The sequence below is a fragment of the Monodelphis domestica genome, chromosome 1 (genome assembly GCF_027887165.1).
Source record: "Monodelphis domestica isolate mMonDom1 chromosome 1, mMonDom1.pri, whole genome shotgun sequence".
In the NCBI taxonomy this organism is placed as follows: Eukaryota; Metazoa; Chordata; class Mammalia; order Didelphimorphia; family Didelphidae; genus Monodelphis; species Monodelphis domestica.
Genome location: NC_077227.1, coordinates 678,208,536 through 678,227,782, shown reverse-complemented (window position 1 = coordinate 678,227,782; position 19,247 = coordinate 678,208,536). Strand labels below are relative to the sequence as shown.

At 37.4% G+C, this 19,247-nt stretch overlaps 1 protein-coding gene across 1 annotated transcript in view; it reads left to right on the top strand.

Moving 5' to 3' along the window:
• Positions 1-19,247, top strand: part of VAT1L (vesicle amine transport 1 like) — a 139,541-nt gene that overhangs the window by 17,045 nt on the left and 103,249 nt on the right. Inside the window, exon 3 of the mRNA XM_056795965.1 lies at positions 870-1,085. Within this exon, the coding sequence (XP_056651943.1) occupies positions 870-1,085 (216 nt within the window). The remainder of the gene's footprint in view (positions 1-869; positions 1,086-19,247) is intronic.

The window sequence follows — 19,247 nt, the reverse complement described above, 5'->3', positions numbered from 1 at the left end:
CTGAACTGGTTTCCAGTCCTGGCTCTGTCTTTACCTTTATGTATGACTTGAGGCAATTCCCTTCCCCTCTCAGCACCTCAGTTTCTCCTACAAAATAATAATAATAGCTGACATTTTTATAGCATTTTAAGGTCTACAAACAGTTTATATACATGATTCTGGAAAAACTGTAATCCCCAAAGGCCCAAGTTTGAATCCTGCCTCCAGTATTTGCAGGCTGTGTGACCTATCTCTGTCAGGGGATGGGGTCCAGTTAATCCATTCAGCTTCAGGACTCTGCCTTGAGGGTGAATTGTCCTTATTAATAAGTGAATGAAAAAATATCCCTAATCCACTGAGTCTAGCTGCCTCCAGACCATGTTCACAGTCCAACTAACCATCTGCCAAGACAACTAAGCTTACTTTACAAGAAAGAACATCTTACCAGTTGTCCCTACCTCCCTTCCCCATTACCGATTTCTCTTGCTCTGAGAACTATAATCAGGTCGGTGCTACCATTGCTACTAGAAAGGGTATGACAGTCTACTGCTCCGGGGTGATATTCACATTAGACTAAGACTCTTTCCTGGCTGCTATGCCCCTATATGTATCATTAGGTAAATCACTGGACCACTTTGGGCTTTGGTTTTTCCAACTACAGAGTGAGAGGATTGGGCTAGATGATTTCTAAGGACCCTTCCAATTCAAAATCTGGTTGTCTTATCATCTATAAAATGTAGATATTAATTGTTCCATTATTACTGTAGTAAAGGAAGTGTCAGCTGCCTTAGAATTATGATTGCTATTAGTTGTCATCATCATGCAGTAGGGGAGCTCCTGGTCATCTCTGTTCCTATTGTAGCCATCTCACCCTGCTTTTCCCCCTACAGATCGGAGACCGCGTCATGGCGTTTGTGAATTACAATGCATGGGCAGAGGTTGTTTGTACACCAGTAGAGTTCGTCTACAGGATCCCAGATGACATGAATTTCCCTGAGGCTGCTGCCTTCCCCATGAACTTTGTAACTGCCTACATGATGCTCTTTGAGGTTGCCAACCTGCGGGAAGGAATGTCGGTGCTAGTGCACTCTGCAGGAGGTGGTGTGGTAAGTAGCTTTGTCATCTGGGGTCAGGAAGGCATGAGCCAGGGGAAAGTAGACTTGTTAGGGGAATTTTGGGATTCTTGTGCCCTTTAAATCAAGGGCTTTAATAAGAGAGCTCAGAGGTGGTCTTTGTGGGTATAAGGGATTTGAGAAAGGGTTTCCCTCTGACATATTTTGAAGCTGATCTCTTCATGTGAGGAGTCTCAGTCTTTTTGGATATATAGACATTTCAGAGATGGGCTTTCTGGGTATTAGAGATTTCAGAGATGATGTCTCCGAATGTAAAGGGAGTTTTTGGTTTGGGGTCTCTGTAATGACACCTCATTTGAGTCTTAGTCGTCTCTTGGAATAGATGAGTGTCTCACAGGTAGTCTTTCTGGATATTAATTGTCTCTGATTGTTTCTAGATATATAGGATCTCAGATATGGTCCTTTAGCTTTGAGGTTCAGAGGTTATCTGGTCTCAGATAATATCTGAATGAATGTAGAAGTCTCAGAAGTGGTCTCTTTGGGTTTCAGACTGAATGATGATCTTTCTGAGATTGGATCTTAGAGGTTTTTTTCTTAGAGGCATTTGATTCTCAGAGTTAACATAATATTATAATTTTATATATATGTATATATATAATAAATACTATTTTTAAAGGGAGAAAATCTGCAAAACTGACCAATTAATTGAAAGTCTGGAAATAGGTGTAATATATTATACTCATGGACCTTCTGCTTCTGTAAACAAGTGAAGTGAAGCTGTTTTCTTATATTACTTCTTTGGAGTAGTGCTAGTTCTTTGTAATTTTGAAATATTCTCTTTTGATTGTCTTACAGTGTTCTTTCCATTTACTTTGTTGTAGTCTTTGTTTTTATTCTTTTCTTGTCTACTTACTTCATTTTCCATCAGTTCATGTAAATCTTTCCAAGGTTCTCTGTATTCACCATATTTATAGTTTCTTTTAGCAGAGCAATATTCCATTACAGTCATATACCACAATTTGCTTAGTCATCTCTCAATCTGGGAACAACTACTTTGTCTAAGTTCTTTGCTGTCACAAAAAATGGTGCTATTAATGTTTTGGTATATATGAGGACTTTCTCTTTATTAGCGATCCTCTAGCAGTGTAATCTCTTGGATCAAAGTACACGGATATTTTAGTCATCTTACTTGAATAATTCCAAATTGCTTTCCAAAATATTTGCACTTATTCTAGTGTCAATGCTTCTAATATTGTCCCAACTCTATTAAAAATTACTTATTTGACCACACCCAAGCCACTTCCTTTCTTAGAACAGGGCTTCAGTTTCCTCTTAGGTAAAATATGAATAGCAATATTTGTATAAAAGTGCTTTGTAAATGTTTAAAATATGCATCATAGTTACTTTTGTTTTAGGTAGAGCATTTAGAGCATCAGCTTAGAGCTCATCTCTGTTTTCTGACTTGTTGAGTAAGAAAAATGCCAGTGATATAGATAACCCTTACCTTCTGTCTTGAAACCAATACTAACTATTGGTTCTAAGACGAGCAGTAAGGCTATGCTATTGGTATTAAGTGACTTGCCCAGGGTCATACAGCTAGGAAGTATCTGAGACCAGATAAGAACCAGTCAGTGGTATGGACACACAACACAGAGAAGTTCAGTCAACTACCCCCCAACCTACTGCGCCAGGTTCTGAGCCTGGGCATAGGCCAACTTTGGGATCCCAGGACCCTGTCTAAACCAACAGCAGAACACCCCATAACTACCCCCTTGAAGTCCCAAGCCCTGGCACCAGGCAGCCGTGAGGTCCCAAATTCCATAGCTTCAAGCCTGGGATGAAGCCCTTAATCCCAGGGCAAAATAGCCCACAATGCTTTAAGTTCTACAAGTCAACAGCAGAGAAGACTGAACCAGTTTTCAGAATTCCCAGTCCATAAGCAAAAAAAAAAAGACTGGGAAAGTGAGCAAACATCAAAAGAAATACCTAAGCAAAAAAAAATTTTTATGGTGGAAAAGAGCAAGGCACAGATTCAGCAGAGGACAGTGACAAAGTAGCCCCATGCAAAACTTCAAAGAAAAATGGGAATTGGTCTCAGCCACTGAAAGAGCTCAAAAAGAAATTCAAAAATAAAATAAGAGAGGTGGAAGAAAAATGGGAAAAAGAAAATAATGGCTTAAAAAGCAAAATTGGTCAAGTGGAAAAAGAGGAACAGAGATCCACAAAAAAGCTTATTGATCACTTTTGGGGGAAGCTTTGTTTTCTGAGGTCCTGTCTAGTTCTTGGGCTCTATAATTCATGAGTTCTCTATTCAATTTGACCAACATTTATTGATTCACTATCTAGAATAATGCATTGTGCTAGATCCTAAAGATACAAAGACAAAAAGGAAGCAGGCTCTATTCTCCAGAAGTTTACATTCTATGGGTAGATTACAAGTGCAATAATAAGTTTGTCTTAGATAATTTGAAGAGGCAGAGATCTCTAGCCAGTGAGAGGATCAGGGAAGGCTTTACCTAGGAAATGGTGCCTGAGCTGAACTTTGAAGGAGGAAGAAATCAGGGAGAAGATTGTTGAAGAGGGAATATTTTTCAGAAAGGAGAGGACAGCTTGTGCCTCTAAATTGGAGTGGGGCAGGGTAAGAATGCTGAGTTTGGGAAGTAGCCAATAGTGCAACATGGATGGAACACATGGAGCATGTTTAACTTGAAATCACCTAGACCCCAGATCTTTTTCACAATATAGTCAATAAACAATGTCTTCCTTATTTTTGCATCTGGCCATACCAAACTGGTCCCAGAAAACTATTCCTAATGAGTAGTCTTGTGCCTTATGAGAAGTAGTCAGCTTTATTGGAGACTCATGTAAAGTCATTAAAATCCTTCCATTTTTATAAAGTCATAGAAATGGGAAGTGTTAGAGAGCCTCCCAGTGCCCCCAGTCAGAGAGATCTCTTAGAAGCATCATGTACAAAGTGATAATTTTGATTACATTAAATTCAAAACAAATAAAAAAACTGGTGGGAAAATTTAGCAAGTCTGACAAAGATTTCATTTCTCAAATATGTAGGGAACTACCTCAAATTTAAAAAACTGTGCATAGTTTTTGACCCAGTAATGCCACTATATCCCAAAGAGATCAGAGATGGGGGGAAGCACCTACCTGTAGCCAAATATTTTTAGCTGCTCTTTTTGTAGTAGCAAATTGGAAACTTAGGGATATCCATTAATTGGAGAATGATTGAACAAGTTGTAGAATATGGAATATATTTTGTAATGGAATATTATCACGCCATATGAATTGACAAACAGGATGAGTTTAGAAAAGCCTGCAAAGACTTATATGAAGGGATACAAAGAGAAATGAGAAGAACCAGAAGGACAGTATATGCAGTAACAGAAATATTGTACATTGATCAACAGTGAAGGACTAAATTATCAATGCAAGGTATCAAGATAATCCCAAGAGATTCATGATGATAAAGCCTAGCCACAGTGGAAGAAGGAACTGTTGGAGTCTGATCATAGATCAAAGCATGCCATTTTTCTTTATTTCCTTCATGAGTTTATTATATGTGTTATATGTATCTTCTACTAGGGCATGGGGAAATATGGAATTAGGTATTGCCCTGGTATGATCCATATTTACTCTCTTGGGGATGGGAGATGGGGAGGAAGGAGAGAATCTGAATAACAAAATGTTAGATAACAATTATTAAAAATTGTTTCTACATGTAATTGAAAAAAATTTTAATTTAAATTTTAAAAAGTTAAATAAAAAAAAAACAAAGAAGCACCACCTAGGCTTGTACTGGTAGGACATCAATTCTCTCTTAGATCCCAACTCAAAGAGAAGATTCCAGGAAGGGTCGAATAAAGAATCTTTGCCCTCCTCAATCCTGAATACAAAGGTGACCATCATGTGATGGGAGTTGTATGTAACAAATCTGGGAGAAGTTTTAAGTACCAGCAAGCTGATAGTAGGAGCTTCATTTCCCAGCAGGATGTTCAGCGCCAAAGATCTTTGGAATGAAAGCAGGACGTGTATTTAGATGAATGATACTTAATTATTCAATTCTATTCATTATGTATGTTGCCTTTACCACTGTAGTTCAAATCACTTAGAATTGAAAGCCCACGGAAGTGTTCATTGAGATTATTAGAGAATGTGTCTGCTTGTGGGATGCGTCATCATCAGATTGCTGCCCAGTGAATTAACTATATAAAAATTCACTTCAACTATCACCTCTTCTAGGAGACTTTTTTTGGCTCCACTAACTGATAGTGCCATCCCCTTTAAGTAGGGCTGTGCTGACAAATGTTTTACAATCAGCTTTCTGAAGGGAAAGAATCTATTTAAGACACGCTTTTTAAGTTTAATCTGCCTTATTAATATTTTATTCATCACTTTATTGTCAGTCTATATAAACATTTATTGTTGTACGATCATTTTAGTTGTGACCAACTCTTTATGACCTCATCTGGGCATTTCTTGGCAAGATACCATAATGGTTTCACATTTCCTTCTTCAGCTCATTTTACAAATGAGGAAACTGAGGCAAACAGAATTAGATGACGTGCCCACGGTCACATAGTTACCAAGTATCCTAGACAGGATTTAAATTCAGGTCTTCCTGACTCTAGACCTAGTACTCTGTCCACTGTATAACCTAGTGCTCCTATTTATTAATCACCTCCTGTGTGCCAAGTACTGTGCTAATTGCTTGGCATGTGGAACAGGCTAAAAAACAGTCCTTGCTCAGAGGTAGCTTGGTTTAAAGAGAATGATGGTGTGTAAACAATTATGTGCAAACATGTTATATAGAGGTCAAATTAAAACAACCAACCGAGGAAAGGTGCAATCAATAGAACAATAAATCAAGCCTTGATTTGGAATATTTCCCAATTTCCAAATTATGACTGCTTACACTGAAAATGTAGCAATTGATTAGGCTGTAGCTGACTCCAGCACCTTTACCTTTAGTATTACTTTTCATGCATTGTACTCTATTATTATCTTCTGTGTTATGGCATTTTTATAGTCCCCCATTAGAATGTATGTTTCTTTAAAAAAAAAAATGGGAGGACAACTAGGTAGCACAATGGACAGGATGACAGGACCTGGAGTTAGGAAGACCTGGGTTCAAATCTCACTTCCTAGCTATGTGACCCTAGGAAAGTCGCCTAACCCCACTTGCCTAGTTCTTACCATTCTTCTGCTTTTGGAATGACTCTTATTATTTTTTTTAAATGTGTGCTTCTGGAGGGCAGGCACTGTGTTTCCTTTTCTTGGTATCCCCAATGTTTAATAGTACCTGGCATACAATAATCTCTTAATAAATGCTTGCTAATTGATTTGCATTTTATTACAGTAAGAGAGAACAGTAAAGACTTATCTTGGAGAAAATAATAGAACAGAGAAGATAAGAGCCAGGAGGGACTTACAAAGTAGAACTCTAATCCTGAATAGTTAACCGCCTCCTAGACAACATCTCCACCTGGATGTCCTGTCATCCTTGCTGTTCTTCAAATTAATGGCACATAGTCTCCCAACTATGAGCATTTTCACTACCTGTACCTCATGCCTGAAACACTTTCCCTCCTTATCTCCACCTGTTGGCTTAAGCTTAGTGCCTTCCCTCTAAGACTTCCCCCAGTTTATCCTGTCAATATCTTATTTGTACATAAGATTTTTTTCCCCCATATTGTCTCTCCTATTAGACTGTAAACTTCTTGATAGCAGGAGCTAGGGAGGTGGAGAGGGGTGGGTTGGCTTTCTTTATACCCTCAGGGTTTAACATGGTTCGTGGCACCTAGTAGCCATTAAAAATATCAGATGACTGACTGAAACACTACATTTAGTAGTAAATCCACAACAAACATTCCACCTCTTTGCACTTGTATAGGGTGACCTCATCCTGGAATTGATTCTCTCTTCATTTCTACCTTTCATAATCCATAATATCTAAAGCCCAGCACAATACCTAGCATAGAGTAATAATATCTATGGAGTTAAATTGAATGACTGAACTGGAGAGATCTTTAAGAAAATAGAATATCAGAGCAACAAGAAAACTTAGGTATTATCTAGTAGTTTCCTCATCTTACAAAGGAGGAAACTGAGGCTCAGAGACTTAAGAAGAAATTGCCCAAGATCATAAAATAAGTCAATGTGTGCACTTATATACATAGTAACTTTCCAGTTTGGGTGAATTAAACATTAAAATCGATGAAACCATCTGCAAATGGAGGTATTTGCTTGAAAGAACAGTAAGCGATAAAAGGTTAATGAGAAGTTAATGACTGTAGGATATTTTTGTGATCATCTAAAGTATAATTCATTAAAGGTATTAAATACTGAATCAGTTTCAGAAAAGGATTCCTGATGAATAGTCCTATGTCTTATAAGAAAAGATCCATTTTATTGGAGGGTCACCTAAAGTCATTAACACTCCCTAAATTTTATAAAATCACAGAATTTTGAAGTGGTAAGGGGCCTCAAAAGCTATATAGTCCATTTTGTATCTGGACAGGCATTTCTTCTTTAGTCTCTGAGAGATGCAGGCATCCATTCTCCACTTGAAGACCTCCATTGAGGATGAACTCAACAGTTCAGTTCACTTCTAGATATCTTAGTGTGTTAAGGAATTTTACCTTCTATTGAGCTGGAATATTTCTTCCAGTCTCTACCTATCGTTCTTAGTTTTGCTCTCTAGAGTTGTAAAAATTAAAATTAATTTCAAATAGTAAAAATATTATATTTTTGGAGATTTATTAATGTTCATTAGAAATAAAGGAATTAAAGGGATACAAATAAAAACCATGTGCCCATGGCTGATCAGCCACTTCAAAATGCCCGCCTTACTACAACCAAGCTCGCTGTCATCATGCCAAATTGGGAGAAAAGAGGACCGCCCACTCATATTTTTTTCTTGACTATAGGAAGTACATAATGATAGGAAGTCAGTGGGCTCCCAAGAAATGTAGTTCTTCTTTAGGGTAACAGATTTTCTTTTTTCTTTTTTTTTTAACAATATTTTATTTGATCATTTCCAAACATTATTCATTAGAGACAAAGATCATTTTCTTTTCCTCGCCCCCCCCCCCCCACCTCTCCCATCAGATTTTCAGTTATACAGAGTGAAACCAAGTAATTCCTTTTCAATATGATAACCCTTTAAATACATGAAGACCATGGTCCATTTCATTCTTAAGACTTTTCTTCCAGCTACATATCCCAGTTTTTTTAACAAATCTTATGGTATGGTTGTAAATCTCCTCAACATTATAGTCATTCTCCATTTTGGAAGTACTTCAGTTTGTCAGTCCTTCTTACAATGCAATGTCCAGAATTGAACCCGGTACTCTAGGTTTGGTCTGACCAAAGCAGAGAACAATAGGGCCTTCATGTCTTTTACTTGGTCCACTTTTTCTTTTATCCATGCTCTCTAGGATTGCATTAGTTTTTTTTTTGACTGCTGTTACATTGTTGAGATAACAAAATCATTAAGCAAATCATTTGTTACACAACTATGATTGATAGTATACCCAGCACTTCTCACTTGAAGTCCACCCCTCTCTAGCAAGAGGAAGGAAGTGTATTTCTTTATCCAAATGAATATCTGGAACTAAAAGCTGGGCTTTTTAAAAAATCTTAATTCCATTGTCTTTTAGAGTTTTCTTTAGTTATATTATTGTAGTTGTCCATTTTATTGTCCTAGTTCTACCTTTTTTTAACTCAGTATCATTTTACACAAGTCTTATGTAAAGTACTGCCTCTTTGTTATTTTATTTACTGAAAGCAGCAGAAAGAGAACATTTATGTGAGAAACTGAGAAAAAATAGTTTGAGAAAAGATAGATAGTTCTGGAAGGATCTGAATGAAAGAATTCCCTTTCTGAAGCAAATGTACTACCCGAGAGCTGCCATGCATTACTCTCAGTAGTTAATTTATATAACTGTTTTTAAGACATGGAAGTTTATTGCTAGATCACTCTATCAAAGAACTGTGGAAAAAGTATATGTTGGTTATTTGTGTCATATATGACCTAAATCTGGATTTGGAAAGCTGCAAAGTGGTCACCCCCGACCCCAACATACTAGCCTAGGTACAGTTGGGGTAAGTGGGTTGGCCATAGACTAAGAGAAACCCTGCAGAGAGATGAAAGTATATGTTCTTCTTACAGTACCATAATATTCCATTATATACATATACCATAATTTGTTGTAGTCCGTATTTTTTAGGTGCCCACATTGTTTCCCATGTTTGTGCATTTGGCTTTTTCAATACCTGTGAAGTTTTCTGCCTATGTGATCAAGTCACTCAGCTTCTTTGGATTTCAGTTTCACCATCTGTAAAATAATGCTCTTAGCCCATCAGTCTGATGCTCCAAAATTATGCTCATATAAGGCCTGCCCTGTCAGCAATTCCACTCCAAGATGGCCTTTGACATTACTTCCAGCTTTAAATCTACAAACCTGTGATCTTATAATTTATAATTATATGAATAGCTTGCATTCACAAAGGGCTGTTAAGTTTGCAAAGCACTTGTTATATGTTATCTCATTTTATCCTCACAATAATCCTAGGAGGTTGGGACTATTATCCTCATTTTCTAACTCAGGAAACTGAGCCTGAGAGAAATTAATTGACTTAAGCTAGGATCATACAGCTATTATCTAAGGTAGGATTCAAATTCAGGTCATTCTGTCCCTTAAGTCCTTCCACTGTGCCACTTAGCTGCCTTTTTAAATGATCCCTATTAAATGTTATCTTCTTGAGTCCATCAGAGCAAATTTTTTTGAAAGCTCATTTTGTTATTCCGTAGTGCTCCTACCCAATTCTATCACCAAGAAAAATAATATCGAGGGAAAAGAGAAGAGGGCTTAGGACAGAACCTTGGAGATCATCTGTAGTTAGTGGGTATGACTTAGATGAAAGACCAGTAAAAGACTGAGAAGGAACAGTCGGACATGTAGGGAAAAAACTGAGAGAGCAGAATAGCGACATGAACATAAAAAGAGGCGAGAGTATCTGGGAGATGTGGGCAGTCAGCATTATGAAGCATGTACAAGACACATTCAGAGAGAACAAGAAAGATGAATATTGAGAAAAAAATCATTTAATTTGGTGATTAGGAGAACATTTGTATATAGAGAGCTGTCAGTGAAATTGTGAGATTCAAAGTCAGACCTCAGAGAGTTAAGAAAAGAATGAGAGGAAAGGAAGTGGAAGAACCCATTCTAGGTTACTTTTTTGAGGAGTTTAGCTGAAGGAAAGATGTGGGACCGAAGTTCACTGGGATGAAAGGATCAGATGATGGTTCTTGAGTATGGGGAGACATGAGTGTGCTTGTAGGGAGTAGGGAAGCAGTGGGTAGACCAGGAGCGCTAGAAAGTTGAAAGAATAGGAATGATAGGAGTAACAATTAGCTGGAAAAAACAGGATGGAATGGAATGGCTTATGCATTTAGAAGGGTTTCTCTCGGCCACAAAAGAAGCGAAGGAAGGCTTCTGAATGGTGGCTGATAGGAAGGAGGGGAGCAGAGGAAACAGAATCTCCCCACCCTTAGCTGCAAAATTGTGCTCACATAAGACCTTGCCCTGTCAGCAGTTCCAATCCATGAGCCCTGAAGCTGGTGACTAGAGGAATGGAAACTATTGAAAAATTAAACAGAACAAAACCTCTCTATCACACCCTTCATTAATAATAGAGGGAACCGTACATTAACATCATGGGTTTAGTGAGATATTTACTGGGCACTTGATGTAAAGTGTAATGGGGTGTGTTTCAATTGCTGACTGGGAAAATCGGTTCAGCTCCTTTTAAATGTCAGACATTTCTGAGCACTTTAATTATATGGCTCTCCCCATTGCCCCCACCCCACCCACGTGACAGAACCACAGTTTAGTCAAAAGAGTATTTTGGACACATTGAAATAGAATATGAGAATAGGTGCTATTTCCTATGCCTGAAAAAGCTTTCTGGACATACAAGGTGGCCACAGAGCCTTTGTGAAGTTTTATCTTCTATTTTTCTTTTGTTCAAGGCTTTAAGCTACTATTTTTCAGTTTTATTTTTCCTGATGCCTCTTGCTTTTGTATCACAATTTTTTTCTGGATAGGATGACTCTTTTCCTTCCCCCAGTACCATCCTCTTATAACCAAAAGTTAAACATGGATACATACAGTGGCCTCTGAAGATGTAGGCAACATTCTGCTCTCATTGTTGCCGTCTTCTCTTCTGAGCAGAGGAAGGGATACTTTATTATCTAGTCTCCAGAACCATTATTGGCCTTTTGATTATTCCGAGTTTGACTTCATTTATCATAGTCATTGTGTCTATTGTTTTCCTGGTTCTGCTTTTCCCTCAATATCACTTCATAGAAATCTTTCCATATTCCTTTGAATACCTCATAGTCATCATTTCTTATTGTATAATTCCCCAGTATCTCCCCCTCCCTCTCCTCACACTAGAGAAGTCATCATTTGATAATAAAAAAAATTATGTATATATAAAACCATGTCTTGCTTATTTCTGTTTCTCATTTCTTTCTCTGGAAGTGTACACATACAAGTTATTCTTCAAATAATATTTCTGATGCTATGATTTAATGTTCTTTTGGTTCTGCATATACCACTAGTATATGTTTCCTAAGGAAAAAGGAAAAGAACCTCTATGGCCTAAAATATTTATAGTAATTCTCTTTGTGATGGCAAAGAACTGGAAAATGAAGGGATGCCCTTCAACTTGGGAATGGCTAAACAAATTGTGGCATATAATAGTCTTCTATTTTATTCATATACCACAGTTTATTCAGCTGTTCTGCAGTTGGTAATCTATTTCCAGTTTTTTGTTGCCTTCCTGATGTTTCTGTGGATATTTTGACATTTTATTTTTCTGTTTTTGATTCACTCTACCCTTTCTTGAGATAAATTTCTAGTTTTACTTCTCTATTAAACCAATTTAACAAAAAATTTATGGAGCATGTACAAGACCTCCACTAGAATCCTGCTGATGCTTCACTATGCTGTTGAGGTGACCCTGGCTTCTCAAAGACTATAAACATAGAGCAAATGCTCTAGTATGGCCTGCCATGCTAGAAAAGCTTTTAAGGGTGGCCCTATGATGGAAGCTTAGAAAGATTCTCTTTCTGCATCTGAGGATCTGCCTAGCTAAGTTCAGAGAGATTCCGCTGGAGGGCGGCCATAGAGTAATGAAGTATTTGGCCACTGAAATTCATGAAACTGCCTATCCAGATTTTGAAGATGGGCTGGACTTGGTTGGCAAACACCAACTCCTCAGCTGAGTGTTTTAAGTCCCTTCAGACATTTCCAGATTTTCTTCATCTTGCTTCCTCCTTTCACACTCTCTTCCAGACAAACAAGCCTGTTTCCTGCTTCCTGGAGCATTTACCACCTCTCTTAAGTCTTCACATAGTCTATCATATTCCTGAAATATCCCAATCCTCACCTCTTTCTCTTAGAAACCTTAGCTACTTTCAGAGCCAAGTGTGGATGCCCCTTCTACAGTAAGGCTTTTCTGACACTCCATGTTATTAGTTTTCTCTCTCTTCTCCAATTCAGGGACTATTTGTTGTTTTATCTTTCTATCCTTAGTATCTAATTTAGTACCTTACTTATTTAGGGGGTCAGTGGTGTCAGAACCTTCAATTTTGTCAGTGTGGAGGACCAATACAGATCAACATCTCTCCTAATTTATAGTCCTAGTTCCTGAGGGCATTGATCTATTAAGCAATTTGCTCATGGTAATATAGCTATCTGGCCCACTTTCAGGCTAGCTCCAGCTGTGTTTCAATATAGTCCTCTCTTAATCCTCCCCATTTAAAAAAATCTTGAAAATAATTTTTTCCCCAACTACCAAGAACATCCCCTTTCCTTCTCTTCGATAACTTTTTACCCCAAAAGGCCCCTTCTTGACCACCACTTTCCTAAGACTTTTTCTTTGCCTAAGCTCCTTTAGGGAAGAGATTGTCTACTTTTTATGTTTATTTGTATCTCTAGCATACAACATAGTTCTTAGCATATAAATGCTTTTCTATTCATTTGTTTATCCAAAGGCATCTATTGAACCCATGTTTTCCTAACATCAAGGGCAGTGGATAGAACATTGGAATTGGAGTTAGGAAGACCCAAGTTCAAGTTCTGCTTAAGACATTTATTAGTTGATAGTGATACAATGATCCAGGACAATCTCGAGGGATTTATGAGAAAGAATGCTATTCATATCTAGAGAAAGAACTGTGGGAGTAGAAATGCAGAAGAAAATATGATTTATCAATTGCTTATATGGATATAGGACTTGGGGTTTTGGTTTTAAAAGATTATTAAAAAATGAATAATATGGAAATAGATTCTGAATGATAATACATATATAACCTGGTGGAATTGCTTGTTGGTTCCAGGAGGGAGAAGAGAAGAGGGGACAGAGAGAACATGAATCATGTAACCATGGAAAAATATTTTTAAAAAATAAAACAAAAATTATATCTTTAAAAAAGACATTTTTTAGTTGTATGACTGAGCAAAACACCTTCCTCCAAAGGTTGGTAACACTGTAAAATGAAATATTTATAAAAAAGCTTTATAAATTTTAAATTACCCCAATAAATGCTTACTACTACTACTACTACTACTACTACTACTTCTACTTCTTCTACTGCTACTGCTAATACTACTCTTACTACTACTTCTACTACTAAAACTTTTTACTATTTCCAGTGCTACTACTAATACTAATACTACTATTACTATTGTTTCCACTACTTCTACTAGTACTAATACTACTGTTGCTATAATCCAGTAAACTATAATGTCCTTAAAATAAAGGTTTATTGAATTGGTGGTGAAAGAGACAAGTGAACTCATGTTTATGTATCTTTGAAGCATTAATGGGAATCAAAGGCTTTTGCCAGCTGTTTGGATGACATGTTAAAAAATAAGTATAAGACAAGTTAGAGTATGATGAGAGGACCTGAGAGGATGAGAGGATGGGGGCTTTTGCTTTTCTTGTTTGTTTTGAACAAGGTATACTCATCTAGGGGCAACCAAATAGCATGGACTCAAGAAGACTCTTTTTCCTGAGTTCTGATCTGAGTTCTTAGGACACATTAGCTGGGCAATGACCTAAATGACTGTGGGCAAGTCATTTAACCCTATTTGCCTTAGTTGCCTTATCTGACCTAACTGGTCTTTCAAATTAATGGCAGACAAGTTTAAAGTTTGTCAACTATATGACAGCTTGAACTCTTGGTGAGTTCACCTTCATAGGCCAAAGGCCAAGATATCTCTGAGCTTTTCCCACAGACAGGCTTTACTGGGTATTGGCAGTTCTCTCTCAGCAGTCAGGAAACACTCAGGACACAAGTTCTCACAAGAACTCAGGTAGATGGAAACCGGAGACAGGGATTGACTATCAGGCTCTCAGGGAACAGGTAAGCCAACTGCCACTAGACCCATACAGATCAAGCCACAGGAAGTTACCTTCTGATCTCCCTGAAGGACAGGAACAACCTCTCCTCAAATGTCTCAGTGTATCCGGTTTTAACTCTCCCTGTACAAATTAAATTATATCTCTATCTATTATATTTATATTAATTATTTAAATATTTATATTATATATTATATAATTATAAGATATAGTAAATATTTTATTATTATTTATATTATTTAATACTAAAAACATTGTATTTTATGAGGTTTATTAAGGATCATTAGAAATCGAGGAATAAAGAAGATACAAAATAAAAACCACGTGCCCATGGCTGATTAGCCCATTTAAAATCCCCACACTTAGTTTACCACTTTGCTACATCATTGCAAAGGAAGAGTGTGTGGGAGGCTTTACTTCCAGTTAAATACCAATAACGTGATCTCATCAATGTGGAGATTCAGGAGAGATTATAGGGAATCCTAGGGAATGAAGTCTAGTGTTCAAAATCTCCATTAATACATCCCCAAGCTCTAGAACAGCCCTTTCCATTCTGTGCATGTGGCCAGTCCCTCTTCGCAAAGGCTTGCATTTAGTGCCTTATGCAAAGTCTTCCTTTCTTTCTTGCTCTCTCACAGTTTCCTTATCTATAAAATGAGTTGGAGACTCAAACCATTCCAGTATCTTTGTTAAGAAAACTCCAAGTAGAGACACAATTAAAAAAACAACTGAACAGCACAGCCATCTAGAATTATGCTTAAGTCATGGCTTCCATCACATGGGGTTTCAGCGATATCTCTGATGTCAAATTTGCCTCCTAGCATGTAAGGTTCTGCTGTCTCCTCCTGCTTATTGCTTTAACTTTGGACACTTTTGTCTAGACATTCAGACTATGAGTTTTTCTCCTGTTTGGTTCTTCATATTTTTGTCTCCTTTGAGCTTGGAGTGTCTCAACTGCCATTCTTCTTCATTTTGGCTATTTATTTGGGCTAGCTTGATGGATATGTATATATACAGATTGAATTTTCTTTCTCCCAGATTCTATCTTTTTCAGCTTAATACCCTTTTGATTAGATTTGAAATATTTTTAGCAAATGCATTTTTACCCTCTTTTATGTACTGAAAAGGAATCTGTAATGCCTGTGTTTAAATCCATGATCCAGAAATCCAAATGCCATTCTCAAACACAACTTTCTTAGGTTGTTCACTTTCCATATATAGATGGGTATTACCTGACAAGGTACAAGTCAAATGAGACTTTAAAAATAAAAAAGAAAATTAATTTTTTTAAAAGATCAAATGATGTAAAGTTTGTAAAATGCCTTCTAAACCTTCAATCAATCAATCACCAAGTATTTATTAAGCTAGTCTGTGTCAGGCACTATGCTAGATGCTAAGGATACAAAAACAGAAGAAATAAAATAGCCTCTGCTCTCAAGTAGTTTATATTCTAATGGAGTGGGGTTGGAAATACACAAAGTAGATTCAAAGTGGGAAGAGGTTAAATGTGACCTTGGTCTGAGTCTTAAAAGAAGTCATGGATTCCCGAAAAGTAAAGGTGAGAAGGGAAAGCATTGCAGCATGGCAATGGCAAAATATGGGAGATGGACCTCAGGTATGAGGAACAGCAAGTAAGGACCAGTATGGCTGAATCATAGGGTATATGGAGGGGAGTAAGATTGCAGAAAACTCAAAATATCAGAAGACTACGTGCCTCAGATGCATAGTTGTTTGTTTTTGATTCTAGATGCAATAGGGAACCATTTGAGTTTACTGAGCAGGGGAGGAGGCATAGTCAGACCTACTTCAGCAATTGGATAAAAGTGAATTGGAGTTAGGAGATTCTTTGAGTCAGGGCAACCTATTTAGAGGCCATTGCAACAGTCCAAGCAAGAAGTGACTAAGACCTAATCTCAGAGAGTGAGTATTTGAGGGCAGAAAAATACATCAGATGCAGATGTTACAGAGATAGAAATACGATTTGGTAACTGATAGTGTGAAGACTGAATTGAGGATGACCAAGACTGTAAGCTTCAGAGACTGGGAGGATCATGATGCCCTACATAGATAGAAATTGGGAAATTTAAAAGTGAAGTGGATTTGTCAGAAAACAGGACTTCTGTTTTGGACATGAACGTGCTGTTATTATTTCTAAATGATGTTTTATGTGTATCAAGCAATTTAATAGTTGAAACGTTTTACTAATAAAATATTTTTAAAAAGACTCTTCAAAGTCTTTGCAAAGCTTCTCTACATATTATGTTCCTATATATAGTGCTGCATTTATCATAAATGAATATTAGAAATCTAATTATTCATTTCATTAAACTCAAATTTAAGTTGTTTTTAAATAGCTTTAAGTGAAATAATTTACAAATATTATGACTGAATCATTCCCCACATTTACTACCCTAGTTTAGTATGCTGTTACATTCCTTGGACAGTCTCCTTGACTAATTTCTCTGCCTTTAGTGTCTCCATTCATAGGATCATGACTGTTTAGGTAGAAGGAACTTCCAAAGACATTTAATTTGGTATCCATATTTTTTGTTATTGTTATCATCCTGTCAGTTTTAGCTATATGCAACTTAACTCCTTGTGAACTCATTCAGAGTTTCCTTGGCAAATATATTGGAATGGTTTGCCATTTCCTTCTCTAGTTCATTTTTCAGTTGAGAAAACTGAGGCAAACAGGGTTAAATGACTTGCCCGGGTTCACCTACTAAGTGTTTGAAGCTGAATTTTAACTCAGGTCCTTTTTTTATAGGTGAGGAAACTGGAGCACTTCAAGGCCAAATGCCTTGCTGAAGGTCACATAGGTAGCAAGCTTCAGAGACAGAATTTGAATCTATAACTTCTGACCCCAGAGCCAATTCTCCTTCCACAGTGTCATGCTTCCTTAGTTGCTATTGTCTCTTTCAAATTCCTATGCCCAATTCTAACCACCTGTATCACTCCCTCTCCTACCTCATCCACAAAGTTTTTGAAGCTACCTGTTGCTTATAAGATAAAATAGAAACTCAGCCAGTCCGTCAAGGATCTTTCAAATCTCTTTCCAATCTATATTTTCAGTTTTGTCTCACAGTGGTCCAAACATTCCTGCCCACTATTCCCTTTGTCCTAACTTCTCTATGCCTCTGTACAACTACTCATCTCTCATGCCTGAAATGGACTCTCCCACCTCTTAAAACCATTTCTATTCTTGAGATCTAGTTCAGGTATTACCTTATCCTAAAGTTTTCCCCTAACCCCATCCTGCAGCTCCTCCAGAAGTGGTCCAACTCTTCTTGAATCTTATGACATTTTACTTAGACTTTTTCTTCATGTTCTTCCAAGGCTTTAGGCTGTGAGAGTCATTGAGGGTCATTTGGTCCATTCTCATATTGTGAATGACTAAACTATGGACTTTTGGCCTCCTGAGTAATGAGGTGTCAGACTAGACATTTTCTCTGATTTCTATGACCTTTTAAACCTCTCCAAAACAGAAAATATGTGCCAAAGATAAAGAAACTTTTAATTGTTTTCATGGATCAGGATACCTAGAATCCAAAAGAGGTAAAGAAAAAATATCCCTTCAAACCCAAGAACTAATGCTCACTAACCCCGAGCTCACTCAATACCAGAGGCTGCTCTAGGAGATCTAAGAACACAACATAGGTTTTACATCAATACCCATCTCTATATCCTGGTCCTCTCATCCTCTTTCCAGTGCCATAGAGACCCTAGTTTCAAGCTGGAGAAGTTTCCTTGGAAACCAAAAGCCAATATGGCCAAAGTCTTTCAAAAGCAAAAACCTGCCAGGGGCTGCAACCTGAAAACACTAGTTCTGCAAAGACCTGAACTTCCAGTGTTAGAGAGAGTGGACTCTTCTGATGCTCAGAAAGAAGTCTCTGAATTGTTGATGTTGGGCCAGAGAATAAGGGACAAAAAGGAGCAGGACAGGACACAGTGAGTGGAGAACTGTACCTCATTAAGCCTGAAGGAAGAGCAACCAAAAGTCTACCCAACAATCAGTTGGGGCTGAGATCTGGGTTGACGAATCATGACTTTTCCAGTGAGAGAAAAAGTAGAGACACTTTGAGAACCAGCTCCCAAGGAAACCACCATCAAAGAGGAGGAAGTCCAAAGTGAGTAATAGGAAAAACAATAGGGGGAAAATACAAAGAACCAAAAATTCCAGTAAGAAGAAATCTTTAAAATCTTGAACATAAACAAATTAATCTCTTCATAAATTCTATGTTCCCTTCAAACAAGCCTGTCCATCATTTCCTGACCTTTCCCTGTGTTCCCCCAATTGTACAATTACTCATTATCTCTCTAGAAAAGCAGAAGGGAATATAGCCTCCAGATCTAGCAAATGTGATCAGGCATCTATGAATAAATACTGCAAAATGAAAGAAAATGATTCAACATTTAATGAGACAGAGGACACTGTGGAATTTGAGAACATGGAATCCCAGCACATTATTCCTAAGTGGTTTGAAAGAGAAATGAAAATTAGCAGAGCAGAATTTATGTCCTGCAATTAGTGAAGAGAATAGAAAAACTTGAATCTACAATAGCAGACTGCCAAGTATACAAATCAGAGATTAATAGATTGGGAATGAAAATATACAGAAGTGAAAGACAACCTAAGAAGTTGAGAAAACTGAAGAACAGAGCAGGGAATCAAGGTCACATAGGTAATTAAATCATAGATCCAGGACCTGAAGCCCCAGTCATCTGCTTCTATATCCAGCATTCTTT